We start from the raw sequence: 14,709 nt of genomic DNA, 5'->3' as shown, positions 1-14,709 counted from the left end.
TGTAGCTAAAGTCCCCCTGAGAAAGGTTCTTGCCGTGCTGATGATTGTTATGTTTCCTCTCCAGGACCCTGCACCATGCCCTACATAAATGTAACCAGCCCCTCAGTGCATGTTTGGCTCAGGATGGCTGTTTAGCAATTACCAAGAATGTAGGTGTCCGACGCGCTGAGATTCCAGTCCCAGGTCTGCATTTACTCAAAGTGAGACCTCGGACTAGGCACCTGACCTCTCTAAAGAATGTTTCCTTACCTGTAAAATGGGAATAAATGACAACAGTGCCCACTTCATATATTTTATGTGAGTAAATAATAAAAGGCAAGAGTAAAGCTCTGAGCAGCACAGTAAGGATTCAACAACTATTTGCTATTCCTTGATCTATTTCAAGGAAATTCACTTTATCAGGACCACTGACTTAGATTCTAAAGAAGAGGCCCAGACACAGAAACTTGGGGGGCATTTCACCTCTGAGGGAAACTTCCACCTACATAAAGCAGGCTGGAACATGAAGGGAAGATTAAACATGAAGAGGAAAAGACCTGAAGAAAAGTCTTTTAAGTCTGGGCACTACTAATTATAGAGCCGATAATTCAAACAGGAGAGGCAGGCACAATGGAGGGAGGGAAGGCCAGGTATGTCGGTGACTTTGGTGAATAGGGATGGTAGACAGTGTGTGCAAAATAATTTTGAGCTTCCCCAACTGGACTTGGAGTAGAATGGGAACTTTACCTTTTATTTGTTTGTTCACCGCCCCTTAACACCAGGGACATTTTACCACCACCAACTCTAGACCCACAACCCAAAGCATAGCCTGAGGGCTTTGGTAGACACTATCCCCCCCTAGTGGTGGCTCCACACACCCCGCTATTGGCAGGATTCAGCATTTACCGACTTTGCATGTGCATCTGCGGCGCATGCCATCTCCAAATCCCTTGAACTGGTGACCTAGTAGTGAAAGACTCACCCAACTCTCCAGAGACAAACACTAGGGAAGGATGTTTAGAAGGTCTGAAGATGGGATGATGGGATGGGGCTGCCTGGGGACCCTGGGGGAGATACGGCCATAAATGACTCAGAGTACCCCCCCTCCGCCCTCATTTTGAGCCAGCCTGGCCCTCCCAGAGCTCATCATGCACTCTGTGTTTACACACAAACAGTGGAAGAACAACACAAATAAAAAGCCCACGTCTCCCTACACAGATCCTGCTATGCTCGGCCATCTGGCGACTACCTCGCTAGCCAAATCCCTGGTAGGAGTGCCTCGGGCTGCGGGGAAGGAGGAGGAGGAACCTGCTTCCCCAAAGGGCTCAGGGCTTCCAAGGAGGACAGCACCTGCCACTCCACAGCAGGCAGTCCCCAGCCGCCGAGGCTCAGCCGCCTGCGTCAGAGAAGGCGGAAGCCTCCAAGTGGAGAGCACCAGAAGACTGACGCTGAAGCACAGGTCTGGGGATCTGACACTTCCAGCTCCTCACTCAGTTCCTCAGTCAGCCTGCCCTGAGCTCCCAGGTACCCATTTCCTCTTGAAAGCCAAAGTTTAAAAACGCAGAGATTGCCAGCTCCAGGAATTCTGGAGCGACTCCTGTAGCTGGCTGGACCAGGTCCTCCACATCCTAGGGAAACTGGAACGCTCTGGGGTCCTCGCTTCCAAGTCATGCCATACCCAAGGATGCCCCCCCTTTCCCCCTCATCTGAACAGCCATTTAGAAGGACCCCCACTACCTCCCTCTCCGGACATCCGGGAGTAGAGAGATCTCGAGGGTGGAGGGAGAAGGTTGGGATTGAAAGTGGTGAGGGACACCCTCCGTTTCTCTGGAAGGACCCTTCCCTGCGGTGGGGTCACAGGAGTTGGCCATGAGCCCAAGGTTGGCTCTTCGCCCTAAGGAACCCCATCTTCACCCCCATCCACTTACTTGGAAATGGGCAGCTCACAAGTGCACGTGGGAATGGCTCTTGGTGTATGTGTGTGTCCGCGCACGCGTGTGTATGCTTGAACGTGTGTGTGTGGCACACGAGACGTGCCGCCGCGGAAAGTCCCCTGGGAACCTGCAAGGCGCTCTCCTGCCTAGCACCCCACAAAGCTCAGCACGCTCAAGTTACAGCCAGCTGGGGAGAGCCCAGGGGCCAGAAACCCGAGGCACATGCTCAGACCAGGAAAGGGCCTGGCGCTCGCTCAAAGCTCCAAAGGCGGCCAGCACGAAAGGGAAGTGGCGGGCGGGCAGGAGGGAGGGGGGCGTCACAAAAATACATCAAAAATATTATGGCTCCCAGGAGAGAGGAGTCTAGTCCCTTGATTACTCTTTGGGGCTTCTCGGGCGAGCAAGGAGTTAACCTCAGAGGTTCAAGCCGGGACCCCGAAGGCGCGGACATCGAAGGCCCATCACCCCCGCGGTGCCGGAGCTCAGCCGGATCCCGGGGTCTGGAGTCTGGGGCGAGCCCGCGGCGCCTTCCTGGAGCTGCTGCTGGCCAGACTCCGGCAACCAATCGCACCCCGCTCCCCCAAGAGGGGAGGGGGGAGAGAGAGACCGGTGAGCGCGGGAGAGCTAAGGGGAAACAACATTTTTGTAAACGCTCTCCGAGATGATTAAGCGATCAATTACCCGGGTGGGAAATCAGCTGCGCCTCCCACAGCTACCTGGAAGGGCCGACTCCTCCGGGATTCGCGCTGGGAACCAGCTGGCAGTAAGCTGCGGGCGAACTTTCTGATTAACTTTTACGTTTGAGCCCCCACCCCCATCCTTTTCCTCTCCCCTTCCTTTTTCATGCCTTTAAGTTATTATTATTAGCCCAGTGAGTGAGCTGCGAGGACAAACCTGCTCTCCGCCGGGAGGGGGGTAGGAAGGCGAATGCGACCACGGGGATGGAGGGAGAATCTGAAAGTGGAGGGAGACCTTGGGTTCCGAACGCCAGTGCTCGGAAATCACTCAATCCTCCCCAGCCCCATTTCACAGATGGCTAAAACTGAGGCCCAGAGAGGGGAAGCGACTTGGCCAAGGTCACCCAACCCATCGGGAGGCCGAATTTATGCGGACCAAGGGATTCTACATGGAGCGACTCCGCTCCGATTCTCGAGAAAATCGAACCGGAAGAGCAGAGCCGACGATTCCGAGGCGACAGCGAGGGGGCGGTGACCGCGGGCGGCCACTGGCCGTGCCCCAGGAGCAGTGGGCGGCTGGACCCAGACCTGGCTCCCGAGCGGGGGACTACCACGGCCCCCAGCTCAAGCACACTCAGGCAGTTGGGGTTTCGGCGTCAGCGACGGATCGCGGCAGAGCTCAACGTCTGCACTGAGAGACGGACGGACAGGTCCCCACCGCGGGAGGCTTGGCACGCCTCCGGTCTCCCGCCACGCGCTCGCTCAGATACTGCCCCGGACTCATTCCAACCACCTGTACGCCCTCCGGGCCCCTCAGCTGCCCTCACTCAACCCTGCTCGGGGCAGCCCGGGGCGGGAATCCCCAGGGCGCCCCCACCCGTCTGGCTTCACTTGGGGGCTCCCGGTTCCCTGGGACCCCGCGTGTGCCGGCGCCCAGCCTTACCCAGGGTGAAGAAGGGCAGCTCTGTGTTGTCCAGGTCGTCCTGCACCGCGATGCGCCCCGGCAGCTCGTTACGCACAAAGAGCAGGAGGCGCGACTCGGCGGCGGTGCCCGCGGAGCCAGCGGAGCCCGGGGACGCGGCGGCGGCAGCGGCGGCTCCTGCCCCGGTCCCACTCCCGGCCCCGGCGCGGGTGCCGCTCCAGCCAATGTCGCTCTCCCGCAGGGCAGGCAGCGTGGACACCGTGACTGTCTTGAGCCGGCACGGGCTGTCGGGCTCCCGCGAGGCGGCGGCGGTGGCGCCGGCCAGAAGCGGCGGCGGCGGCAGCAGGAGCAGGAACAGCAGCAGCGGCGGCGGCGCCGGGTGGAAACCGAGCCTCAGCCGCCCCCGGAGCCCCGAGCTGGGGCCGGGGCTGCGCCGGGCGCCGGCGGCGGCCATGGCGGGAGGGGCTGCGGTGCTGCGAGCGGCGGTGGCGAAGGAGGAGGAAGAGACAGTGGCGGCGGCGGCGGACGCCGGAGCTAAGGAGCCGTGGGAGCCGCTCGCTAGCAGCCCCCGGCTCCGGGCTCCGCCTCCCGATCGGCCCTGGCCCGCCCCCCCCCCCGCGCCACCTCCCCGGGCCCCGCCGCCCGCCCCTTCTCTGGCTCCCCACTCAGACCCCGAGCGTCTCGGAGGCTCCGCCCAGCCTCGTGCGAATCCCAGTCGCCCCCTCTCCTTTCCCAGGATCCCCCAATCCGCCCTCACAATATTCTTTAGCCACAGCACCCCTCTGCAAATTCCTAAGACTTAGGGACCCCGGGTGCTTCCCCTTATTCCCCTGGGCTCAACCCAGCTCGCCCAGCTTTACCCCACCCCTGGCCCAACCCAGAGGCTGCACCTGGGGGCGCGCCTTAGCCCAGCCTTGCTCCAGACCCCGCCTTCTGGGGGGTAGGGGCGCCTGAGGATGGTCAAGACAACTTTGTCTCCCCTCAAGCCCAATAACAAGTCCTGTACCCTTTCCTAGTCCCTGAAATAATTCCTCGTGGCCTTTGAGACCCCTGCCCACCCACTTGCCCACAACTCAGGCATTCCTTCTCCCACCTCTCCCATCTACCCAGGCCTCGGAGGTTGCACCAACAGCTAATGGACAAAGGGTTGTCGAACTCCACCCTCTAAGGCCCCCACCCTCCTGCACTGACTCCAGGAGGATGCTCCGGCCCCCAGCTGCCGCCCTGCAAGCCAGCGCTTTTTTCTGGATCCTGTTCCCAACCTGGACAGCACTACTTGGCTGCTCTGGTGTAAAATTCCTGAAAAGGGTGCGAGGTAGAGACCTACCACTCTGTCTGCTTCTGGCTCCCACGGGCTCCCACATCCTCTGCCCCCCTCGCGACTCTTCAACCCCGCCCCACCCCACCCCCAAGCCCGGTCGTTTTTTTCCTGGAGTCAAGCTGAGCTCTAAACCTAGGTCTTCGTACACAGGGCAGCCTTTTGGCCCTGGGTAGGTTCTCTCTGACCCACATACCTGGTATCCCCCAGCGAGCCATCACCTCTGCAGGAATCTGGGCCTTGAGGGGCCCCGCCTTCTCTACTCCCCTCCTTTTCTTCCTCTTTCCTCTCTCTGTTCTCTCTTTCATCTCTCCACTCATTTCATTCTTAACCTTGTCTTGACTTTAATCTTATAAATGCTTCCTACCTATTATTTGTGAGCCATTTCCCATCTCCCGGTATTTCTTGCCCATCTGCACACCTTTGGTGTGGTCTCCTCTGTGCATTAACTTCTCTCATCTTAGCTCTTCCCTCTTCTGCCTCTTTTCTCCTTTCCGTATTTAACCCTTCATAGGAAAGGCCTTTTTCCCTCTCCCAGCACATTTTATTTACTTTTTCATGACTTTGGATAAAGGAAGAGGACTTAAAAGAAGGAAAAATCAAAACCTGTTTTGTGAACTTGGACTTAATTATACTGTTTATTAAGCATTCTCCAAGTGCTAGACGTGTACCTATGTTAACTTTTATACATAAACATACTCCAATGAGATGGGTATTATGATTCCCATTTTCCAGATGAGGAAACTGGGATCAGGAGGTCAGGGAGGTAAAGGGACTTCCCAGGGTCACTCAGCTAATGAGCACAAGAGCTCAGATCTGAACCCCAAGCTCCAAAGCCTTGGCTGTTTCCACTGAAACACACTGTCCTCAGTGACCTTGGAAAAGCCCACCTATCAAAGATGTTGTGAAAGGCAAATCCAAATGAGTGCATCTGGGTCTTTTTCAGCTCTGAGGTTTGTAAGGTGTGCTTCTCCTGTCTCAGTTTACTAATCTGTGAACCCAGGGAGGGGGCGGGGGTGTGGAAATCTGGCTTTTCAAGTCCTCTGATTCTAAATTGTCTCCTGCCTCTCTGACGCCTGCTCCAGTTCATTTACTCCTCCAAAATATGTCGCCCTGGCTCCCTCAGTCTCTCCTTTGTACCCTTACAATCCGCCACTATCCTCTGCAACGGGGCTTTCTGATTTTCTATGCCCCTTTCTTCAAATATGCTGACATAGTCCATTTATAGAAGTGCACACCAGGAAAAAAGGGCTCCCTTATGTAAGTCAGAGTCTGTGCAAGTCCTTCATGGACCCCTGGTACAAAGGCCTGTCGAATGAGACCAACACTTTCATTCATTCATTCACCACCAAATATCTAGGGCTCCTACCAGGCACTATAAGGGGATGCAGAGATGCATAAACACAACTCCTGCCCTTGGAGAGTTTATAACGACGTGGAGGGAGGTGTGGGGATGAGAGAACACAGAAATATCTCAGATACCAGGCAGGCAGGCAGGCAGACAGACAGACATGTGTTTCTTTTATGAGGTTCTCTGAAACATATGCTTGGAGAAATCAAAGGAAGCTTCCCAGAGGAGGTGGCATTGGAATTGAGCCATGTAGGACTAGTAGCATGGGGTTAAATCTGCCATTTGGCATTCCTGGCAACTGCTCAGCATCTGGATGAATCCCTTAGAGGGGGCTTTACTCTCTAAGCCACAGCCCACCTCCCATGAAGAGGCTACAATTTCCAGATACTTTCAGCCTCCACTGCATCTAGGACTTGAGCACATGACTCAGAATTCACCAATCAGATTCACCCACCCCAGATTCTGGGAAGGAAGCTGGAATTAGGCAGAATCCACTTGGGGACCAAAGTGGTAACAGGTGGGGCAGTTACATCCTGATTTCATCACTAGTAGAAATCGTTCTAACACTGCTGCTCAGAGCCCAGTGTCATTTGGTGTCAAAAGTGTGAAATGCCTTCTTGGTGTCTGGCTGCAGCTACAACAATAGCTCCGTCAGCCAGTTCTGTGATGTGATTTGGAGTGCTGCTCTCAACTTCACAGACTTTCAGCCCAGATACCGTGCCCTCCTGGATATTCTGAGTAATATCACTACTGAATTCTGTTACTGCTTCAATTATCAGAATTGGTCTCTGTTGCTTGTGACTAACACACCTGACTAAGAACAGAAAGTGGAAACAAATGGAAGGCAGCGAGGGCAAAGCTCATGAAGGGAAATGGAGGAAGTTCATTGAGAGGGAGAGGAGAGATTGAAGACAAGACAAAAAAGGCAGGCGAGGGATTTGCTGTTCATTTTGAAGGAGGACCTACGTTATCTAGTAGGCAGTGTCGAATCGGGAACAACCACAGGAAAAGAACTCATATTTCTGAACACATACTCTGCAGCTTCAAAACTTTATGCAGAACATCAATGAATGATGATAACAATTCCTGCCTCCTGGTGGTAGTGAGGCTTCAGAAACCATTACGCAAAGTGCTTAACAAAATAGGTGCTCGATAAATTATAACTGCTGTTTTGATGTCTAATTCCAGCAACATCTGGAGGGAGGCTTGTTATCCCCATTTGATAGATGTGGAGTTTGAGGCTCAGGGAAGCTAAGAAACTTGACTCTGATCATGCAGTAACCAAGTGTTGGAACACACATCTGCCTGACTCCTAAGTCCTTGCTCTCTCTGCCACAGCACGCCACCTTTCTGCCCCAACCCTTCCCACCCACCCTCAGGATGCTAGGACTTCCCTATTCACACTCTGATACCCTGTCTTGTGGCCAGTGGTACCACTCTTCTCACCCTTCCCCTCTCCTCCTAAGTCACAGTTCATTATTGATTTAATTAGTTACAGTTCATGATTGATGTAATTTATTCTCCTAGAGGGTCCCCACATACCCCCATTTCTGACTCCACTGATCTGAAATTCCTTTTCATTCTTTCTAACCCCTTCCAGCTCCCCCGCTCCCCAGCAAATGCTTCCTCTTGCTTCATCTTGAATATTTCATATCTGCCTTTCTAGGTAGTTTTGTAACATTTTTCTCCTTTCCTTCTTCCCCCACCTTACGCTATTCTGTTTTTAAAAAATTCCATCTATTCAGACCACATGAGTGAGACAGCCTAGTGTATTTGGAGAAGCAAGGATTGGGGAGAGACAGGCTTGGCTGAGATATCATCTCTGCTATTTACCTATTGGGTCAAATCACTCAATAATGCCCCTATTAGACCTCATTTTCTTATTTGTGAAAGGAGGAAAGTAATACCCATTTCTCAGGATCATTATGGGAATTTAATGAGATCACATATGTGAAAATGCCTAGCCCATAATGGGTTCTATTAACATTATAAGTAAATCCAAACATCTTCTGGTATCTCACTCCCTGTTTTCCTCTCCAGCCCCATTTGACAAGATCTTCAGCACCATCACTCTGTTCTGGCCAGATACACGTCTTTTTTGTTCCTGGAATGTTTCAAGCTCTTGTGTCCCCAGTGTTTTCCCAAAGGCTCTTCCTTCTGCCTGGAGGGATCTCCCTCCAGACTTCACCTTGCTACCTTTCATTTACATGTAAGTCTTAGTGCATAAAGCACTTTCTTTAAGATGACTACGCCCCCAGTTCAAGCTAGCTCCTCTCTGACTTCCGTGTTATTTCCTTTCACATCTCCTCGTATATATTTTAATTGCACTCATTACATATTTTAATAATTGTCCATTTATTAGTGTATTTCCTTGATGCGTCTTCCCCTCTAGACTGGGAACTCAAAGAGATCAAAGGCCATGTATGTCCTGCTTACCACCCTGTTTGTACAAGCTAGCTCTGTGTCTGACATAGGGTAGAGACACAAAATCAGTATTTTGTTAATGAATCATCACGCCTTTCTTGACTTTTAAGTCTAAGACAGGTATTGTATTAGGCACTAGCCATAATTCTGCAGTGAAGAAAAGAGACCCATCCTTTTGGTTTTCCACAATGAGTACATTATCCTCCCTCTGTCTATCTGTCTGTCCCTCCTTCCCTCCTTTTATTCCTTCCTCCTTTCCTTCTTTCCCTCCTTCCTTCTTTTCTTCCTTCCCAGATTTCCATGATTCAAGTGATTTTTTTTAAAAGTCTTTCTTCTTTAAGCTTCAAAATGATGTCTAGAACACAAACTCCACTTCAGGAGAAGAGCTTGTTATCTCTTGCTCCATCTCTACTCTATCTAAGCTCAATCCTCCATCAGTCCTCTTTGTACCCACACCTGTCCACCGTTTGTTTTCTCTTGCTTCAATCATGGCCCTCTCTGTAGTTCACCTTGTTCTTTTAATCCTGCCTCGCTCCCTGCAGCACTTTGAATCCATTTATCACCCAGCATATTGTTTCCTTTTCTTCCCTTCAGCCACCTCCCCACAGACACTCTCCTTTTAGGTCTGCCAACCTCAGCATCTTAAACCATGCAGAGCCCAACTCCTTCCGTTGGTACAGGAGCAATTACAAGATGAAGGTCAATCTTGAAGCTTTTCCTTTTACTGTTGATGTCTCCAAATTAGATCACTGTAAACATTTCTATTACTGCTGTTTCTTTGACTCAGACCTCTCTTTGACGTAAGCTCAAATTCATTTCTCGATCACTTACTAGTTGGCTAATTTTAGTGATTCACTACCTCTCTGAGCCTTAATTATCTTTCTTGTAAGTTGGGTGATGGGAAAGTTGGATGAGCCAGCAGGTATAAGTGGAAGCACTGAGTACTCTCTGGCACATAGTAGGTCCTCAGTAACGCTAGCTTGTTTCCAACCCCAAATGTCTATTTATTTGGTCCTTCTGTGACCTTTCTGTCTCTTTGCTTTCCTCCCTCCATTTCTCATCTCCCTTTCCAGAACATTTCCACTATATCTCATTTAGAGCAAACTTTTACCATTGTCTCTAACTTCTCCTTCATGAAAAATGAAAGAGTATTTTAATCACCGTTGTCTTTCTTCATTTCTACTTGCATCCGTTTAACTGATTTCTGCTTCAACCCAGGACTTATCTGACTCTTTTCCCTTAACAGTTCTCAAATTTATTATTTTTTTTTCTCCAGCTCATACCTTTCATTACCTCCCACATTCCCTGTCCCCGGTCCTCTAAATCAACCCCTTCTTGTTCCATGATTTACACAGTCATTTCAAATCCTTCTTACACCATCTAGTTAAAACCCTCGCAAAACTCCTTGAAAGACTCTCTTTCCTCATTCATCCTGTTGCATTTCCTTTTTCAAGTTCGCTCATCTTTAATTCATCCCCATCATTCATTTGCTTGTGCCCAAATCTCTGTACCTCTTTGCCTACTTAATCATTTCACCTATTCGTGTTTCCTTCTTCGTTACTCTTGTCATCTTTCATCCTTAGCTCATAGCAATAGGTGATATTCCTCTGGATCTTTTTTCCTTCCAAATCTTACTACTGGTGTATTTTTCAGGACCCTCTGTCTGCGTTCCATTGGCTCTTCCTGTCTGGAATATTTTTCTCTTTGGAACCCTGCTTTAGTTTTTTTAAAAAAAAAAAAAAAAAAAAAAAGCCTTGCAGTATCCTCTTTATATTTATTCAAGCTGAACTTCTAACCTGGTACATTAGAATGTATTTTACTAATGAAAAGTGTAAGCTTTATTCTCTGCTAGCGAGTACGAGGTTGTCTTCCTTTCTGCAGCACATTATTTGTACTATTACATTTTGAACTGGTGAAGGTGATGCAGCATAGAGTGACTATTTCTACAACATTTTCTGGGTGTGTACTATGAGTGAGGCACAAAACATATTTTCTTATTTAATTCTCACAACCACCTGTGAGGTTGCAATTGTTAATCTCAGCTTTACATAGAAACAATTGGGAACACATAGAAAATGTGCTGCCTGTAATATACTAGGCAATTTACATCTAATGAAGTCCTTCTAACTTCTTTGGGTTGAAATTCCGAAAGTAAGCCCTGTAGGCAGAGGGCAAGGAGAGACCAAAGAAAGAGACAGACCCCTCCAGATTGCCAGGTGGCAGTGCTAATAAGATGAAAGCAATTTACATGCAAGGCCTGTCTTGGATGCTGCAAGACAGGTAGATCTTTGCACCTGTCTGCCAGAATTCTGAAATTCTGTATGGAGGCCTTAACGGGGTTCAGTCACATACACCATCCAGATGGTCTCAACAACACATTGCTCTCTCAAGACTGCGTTCCTGACATGGTTCCAGGAACAATGGATGGAATGTACATTTCGAAGACCCCGGAGAGGGTAATGAACCCAGGTCAAGCTTGCAGGTCAACTGGCAGTCACGTCCTCTCTGTGACCTCCTCCAACAAGACAGTATAGCTTAAGGGTTAAGAGTTTCCATACTTTTGTAACAGGGATGATAATAACCACTTTGCAAGAGTGTTATTTGACATTTGTCTTCCCTGTTAAATTATAGTTACCACAAGGGCAGAAATCCTGTCAATTTTGTTCTCTGCTGCCTGGCATGTGTTAGGTCATCAATGATAATTTGTTGAATGAATGAATGAATGAATGTTAAAAGAACAATCTCTTGCATAAGATGACACTGGTTTTGAATTTCAGCTCTGCCATTTAATACCCATGTGACCTTGAATACAGTAGGGAGACAGCAGACATCTTTCAGTCTATATCTTTAAGTTTGTTGACGCATGCTGTTGTGTGCATATAGTTTTTTTTAAATTTTTAAGTAATCTTATTTAGCAACCCTTAGAGTCAGGCAAACCAGGGTTCAAATCCCAGCTCTCCCAGTTGCCAGTTTTGATGCCTTGGGCAAGTTAATTATCTCTTCAAGCATCACTTCTTCATCTATTAAATGAGAATAATGCAGTCTCTCTATTATACTCAAGGACAAGTGCTAGTTTGGTTGATGATCTGGGGTGAAACCCCAAGACTGCCTGTTTTCAAGTCCCCTGCACATTTTATTACACCAGGGATCTCACTGCCCTGAACTCCCAACTCCATGGCCTCCTTTCACTATTTCTCCCACTATCTCAAGGAACTTTATGTAAACATAACTCCAAGGGCCTCCGCTTGGATGTATCTCAGGAATACGGAGGACATCCCCGACTCCTGACCCACTTACCAAGCTATATTTGACGACTATTGTATGAGAATCTGCAGACCCAGCGAGGCTGAGGCTCTGCAGGCTCCCTAAGTCCCCTGAAAGTCCAGCTGCATTCCACCTCATTTAGAGAGGCTTTCAGCGCAATTTATTGAAAGTCCCTCATCTCAGCTCTAGGCACTATATATAATATACATGTAATTTTTTTTTTATTTTTTATTTTTTTTTTACTGAGACTCTGGTCTATGGAGGGAAAAAGAAAAAAAATATTTAAACTCAAAAGAGCCCTTCCTTCCTTCCTCCCTCCCTCCCTTTGTCCCTCCTCCCTCCCTTTCTTCCTCTTATCTCTCATGCATGGAGGACTATGCAATACTGTGCTCCAGGAATGTGGATACAGTGATGATCAAAACTAAAATGGTCCCTGCACTCCCAGAGCTAAAGGGGAGCAGAATATGCCACTCCAGAATATGCCACCTTGGCATACTGATTGCTTTGAATTCAAGTTACTTAAGAAACAGCCGGTGCAGGAACTCTGATCCTCCTTTGTACCCTGAAAGTAGGAAATACATCTTCCATGTGAAAAGTACCCTCTCTGTACCAGGAGGTAGAGAGACATCCTTATCACCAGAGACAGAGAATTCAGGGCAGAGAAGCCTGTATAAACAAACTTGTTACTTCTTCACTAATTAGCTGCCTCAAGCCCAAACTCCTTTGTTTTGTCAATTCTTTAGAAATTTATTGTTTCTTTGTCTAAAAGATATAGAAGCTGCCTGCTTTGGTCACTTCTTGGAGTCTCAGACTTTTATGAGCTTCCATACATATGAAATTAAATTAATTTTTCCTTTTTTTTTTTTGGTCTTATGTCAACTTAATTATTAGACCAGACAAACAAACTAGAAAGGAAGAAGGGAAAGGTTTTCCTCCCCTACAGAGCTTACAGTCTAGTCAAGAGACAGACAAAAACAAATAATCGAAAATGAATATATGGGAGGAGAAAATGGGGAGATGCTATTCAACAAACTGGTATACAGTTTCAGTTTTGCAAGATGATCAAGTTCTAGTGATCTGCTGTATAACACTGTGCAATACTATATTGTATAGTTAACGATACTATACTGTATTCATAAACAATTATGAAGAAGGTAGATCTCATGTTAACTCTTGTTACAATAAAAAAGAGAATATATGATTTTAAATGTTCTGTGATAGAAAAGAACATAGTTCTATGAAGTGGAATGATGAGAGATGTATTGATTTATATTTGAGGACCAGGTGATGCATCTCTGAAAACATGGCAGTTAATTAGAAACAAGGAAGAATGAATAGCATTGTTATGGGAAGGGAAGTGAGGGGGGAAAGCCAGGCAGAGGGAGCAGCAGGGCCAAATGCTATGAGAGATAACTTGGCAAGTTCTAGGAGGCAAACATTTGAGGTCAGCGTGGCTAGGCAGTTGAGAGGGAAGACAAGAAAAGGATAAAATGAGTCTCAGAAAGTTAGTATGGCTTAAATTGTTCAGGTCTATGTAGGCCATGGCAAGGAGTCTGGGTTTAATTCTAATTTAAATGGAAAGCCATGGGCAATTTTAGGTAAGAAGATGGCATAGTCATAGACATTTTTTAAAATACTTCTTTGGCTTTAGGTAGAGATGGATTTGAATAGTACAAGACAGAACAGCAGGAGTCTAGCACGGAGTCCATCACAGCTGCCCAGGTGTAAACCTGTCTAGGACGCAGACTTTTCCATTCCAATATCCCCCCACCATGAAGTCCTATAGCTTTCACACACTGATAGTGGGTACTCATTATCTCCATTGAAAACTGGTTCTCTCTTTGGTTGGTTCTGACCAATAGAATGTACCGATTCATCTTTTCCTTGTTTAATCTACCACTATGGATTCAAATTGTATAAATTTGAGAAGCTATGTGGGGCAAGTTGCATAAAAATTCTCCAAGTATTTGAAGGCATCTACCTCCTTCTCCCTTTCAAGAAATGACTGTCCCTGTCAGCTACCTCCACTATTCTCTGTATGGGTATGAAAATAAAAACAATAAAAATTAACAATAACTTTCATTTACAGTGAATGCTTCCATATTCATCACCATAAGTTTGACTTCCATAACCTTGTGAGGCAGCAAGACAAGAGTTTTTAGCCTCAATTTATAAGTGGTGAGAATAAAATTCAAAGATGTGACTTACCAAGTTTGGACAAATAAGTGGAAGAATTAGGTCCTGAATCAAGGTCCTCAACTCCAAGTGCAAGCTTCTTTTCACCCTAGAGTGAGAGGCAGCATAGATGTAGAATAAGCTCAATTGTTCTGGTATCAGATTGATTGTCTGTGTTCGAATCCTGACTCTGATACTTGCTGTGTGACCTTGGAAAACTTATTTAACCTCTCTGAACTTTGGTTTCTTTATCTGAGAACAACAAAAGTAACGACCTCATGGAGTTGGATGACATTAAATGAGCTAATAGATTAAAAGCATGAAACAATGAAAGTGTCTAGCCTACATTAATAATCAATAAACATAATCAATAGATGTTAGTTATTATAGTATCTTAGACCATCTTGGTCTAAAGCAATAGTGGTAAAATAAAAGTTGCTTTGGGTGTAATATAAGGTATCTGGGTTTAGAATATTGACTCTGCCATAGAGTCATGGATAAGGTATATAATCAGTGAGCTGGTTCTTCATCTATAAAGTGGACATAAGCATACCTGGCTTACAAAATTGTTGTGAAAAGTAAATTCTGTAACTAATAAGAGAAATCACCTAGCACCAAGAACTATGTACTCAATAAATGTTAATTTCCCTCATCTTTGCTTTGAT

The 14,709-nt window shown here is 47.6% G+C and overlaps 1 protein-coding gene across 3 annotated transcripts in view; it reads right to left on the bottom strand.

Annotated features, from left to right (window-relative positions):
- ASTN2 (astrotactin 2) overlaps window positions 1-3,966 on the bottom strand; it is a gene marked incomplete at both ends in the record, with an annotated part of 911,329 nt that extends 907,363 nt beyond the window's left edge. For all 3 annotated transcript variants that reach the window (XM_082657265.1, XM_082657266.1, XM_082657267.1), the window contains one exon: window positions 3,534-3,966. In XM_082657265.1, coding sequence (XP_082513391.1) covers window positions 3,534-3,966 — 433 coding nt within the window. The remainder of the gene's footprint in view (window positions 1-3,533) is intronic.
- Between the last annotated feature and the right edge of the window lie 10,743 nt (window positions 3,967-14,709).

Source organism: Grampus griseus, assembly GCF_964374135.1.
Source record: "Grampus griseus genome assembly, chromosome: 6".
Taxonomy (NCBI): domain Eukaryota; kingdom Metazoa; phylum Chordata; class Mammalia; order Artiodactyla; family Delphinidae; genus Grampus; species Grampus griseus.
Note: the sequence above shows the minus strand (reverse complement) of the source record. Positions and strands in the feature narration are given on the sequence as shown.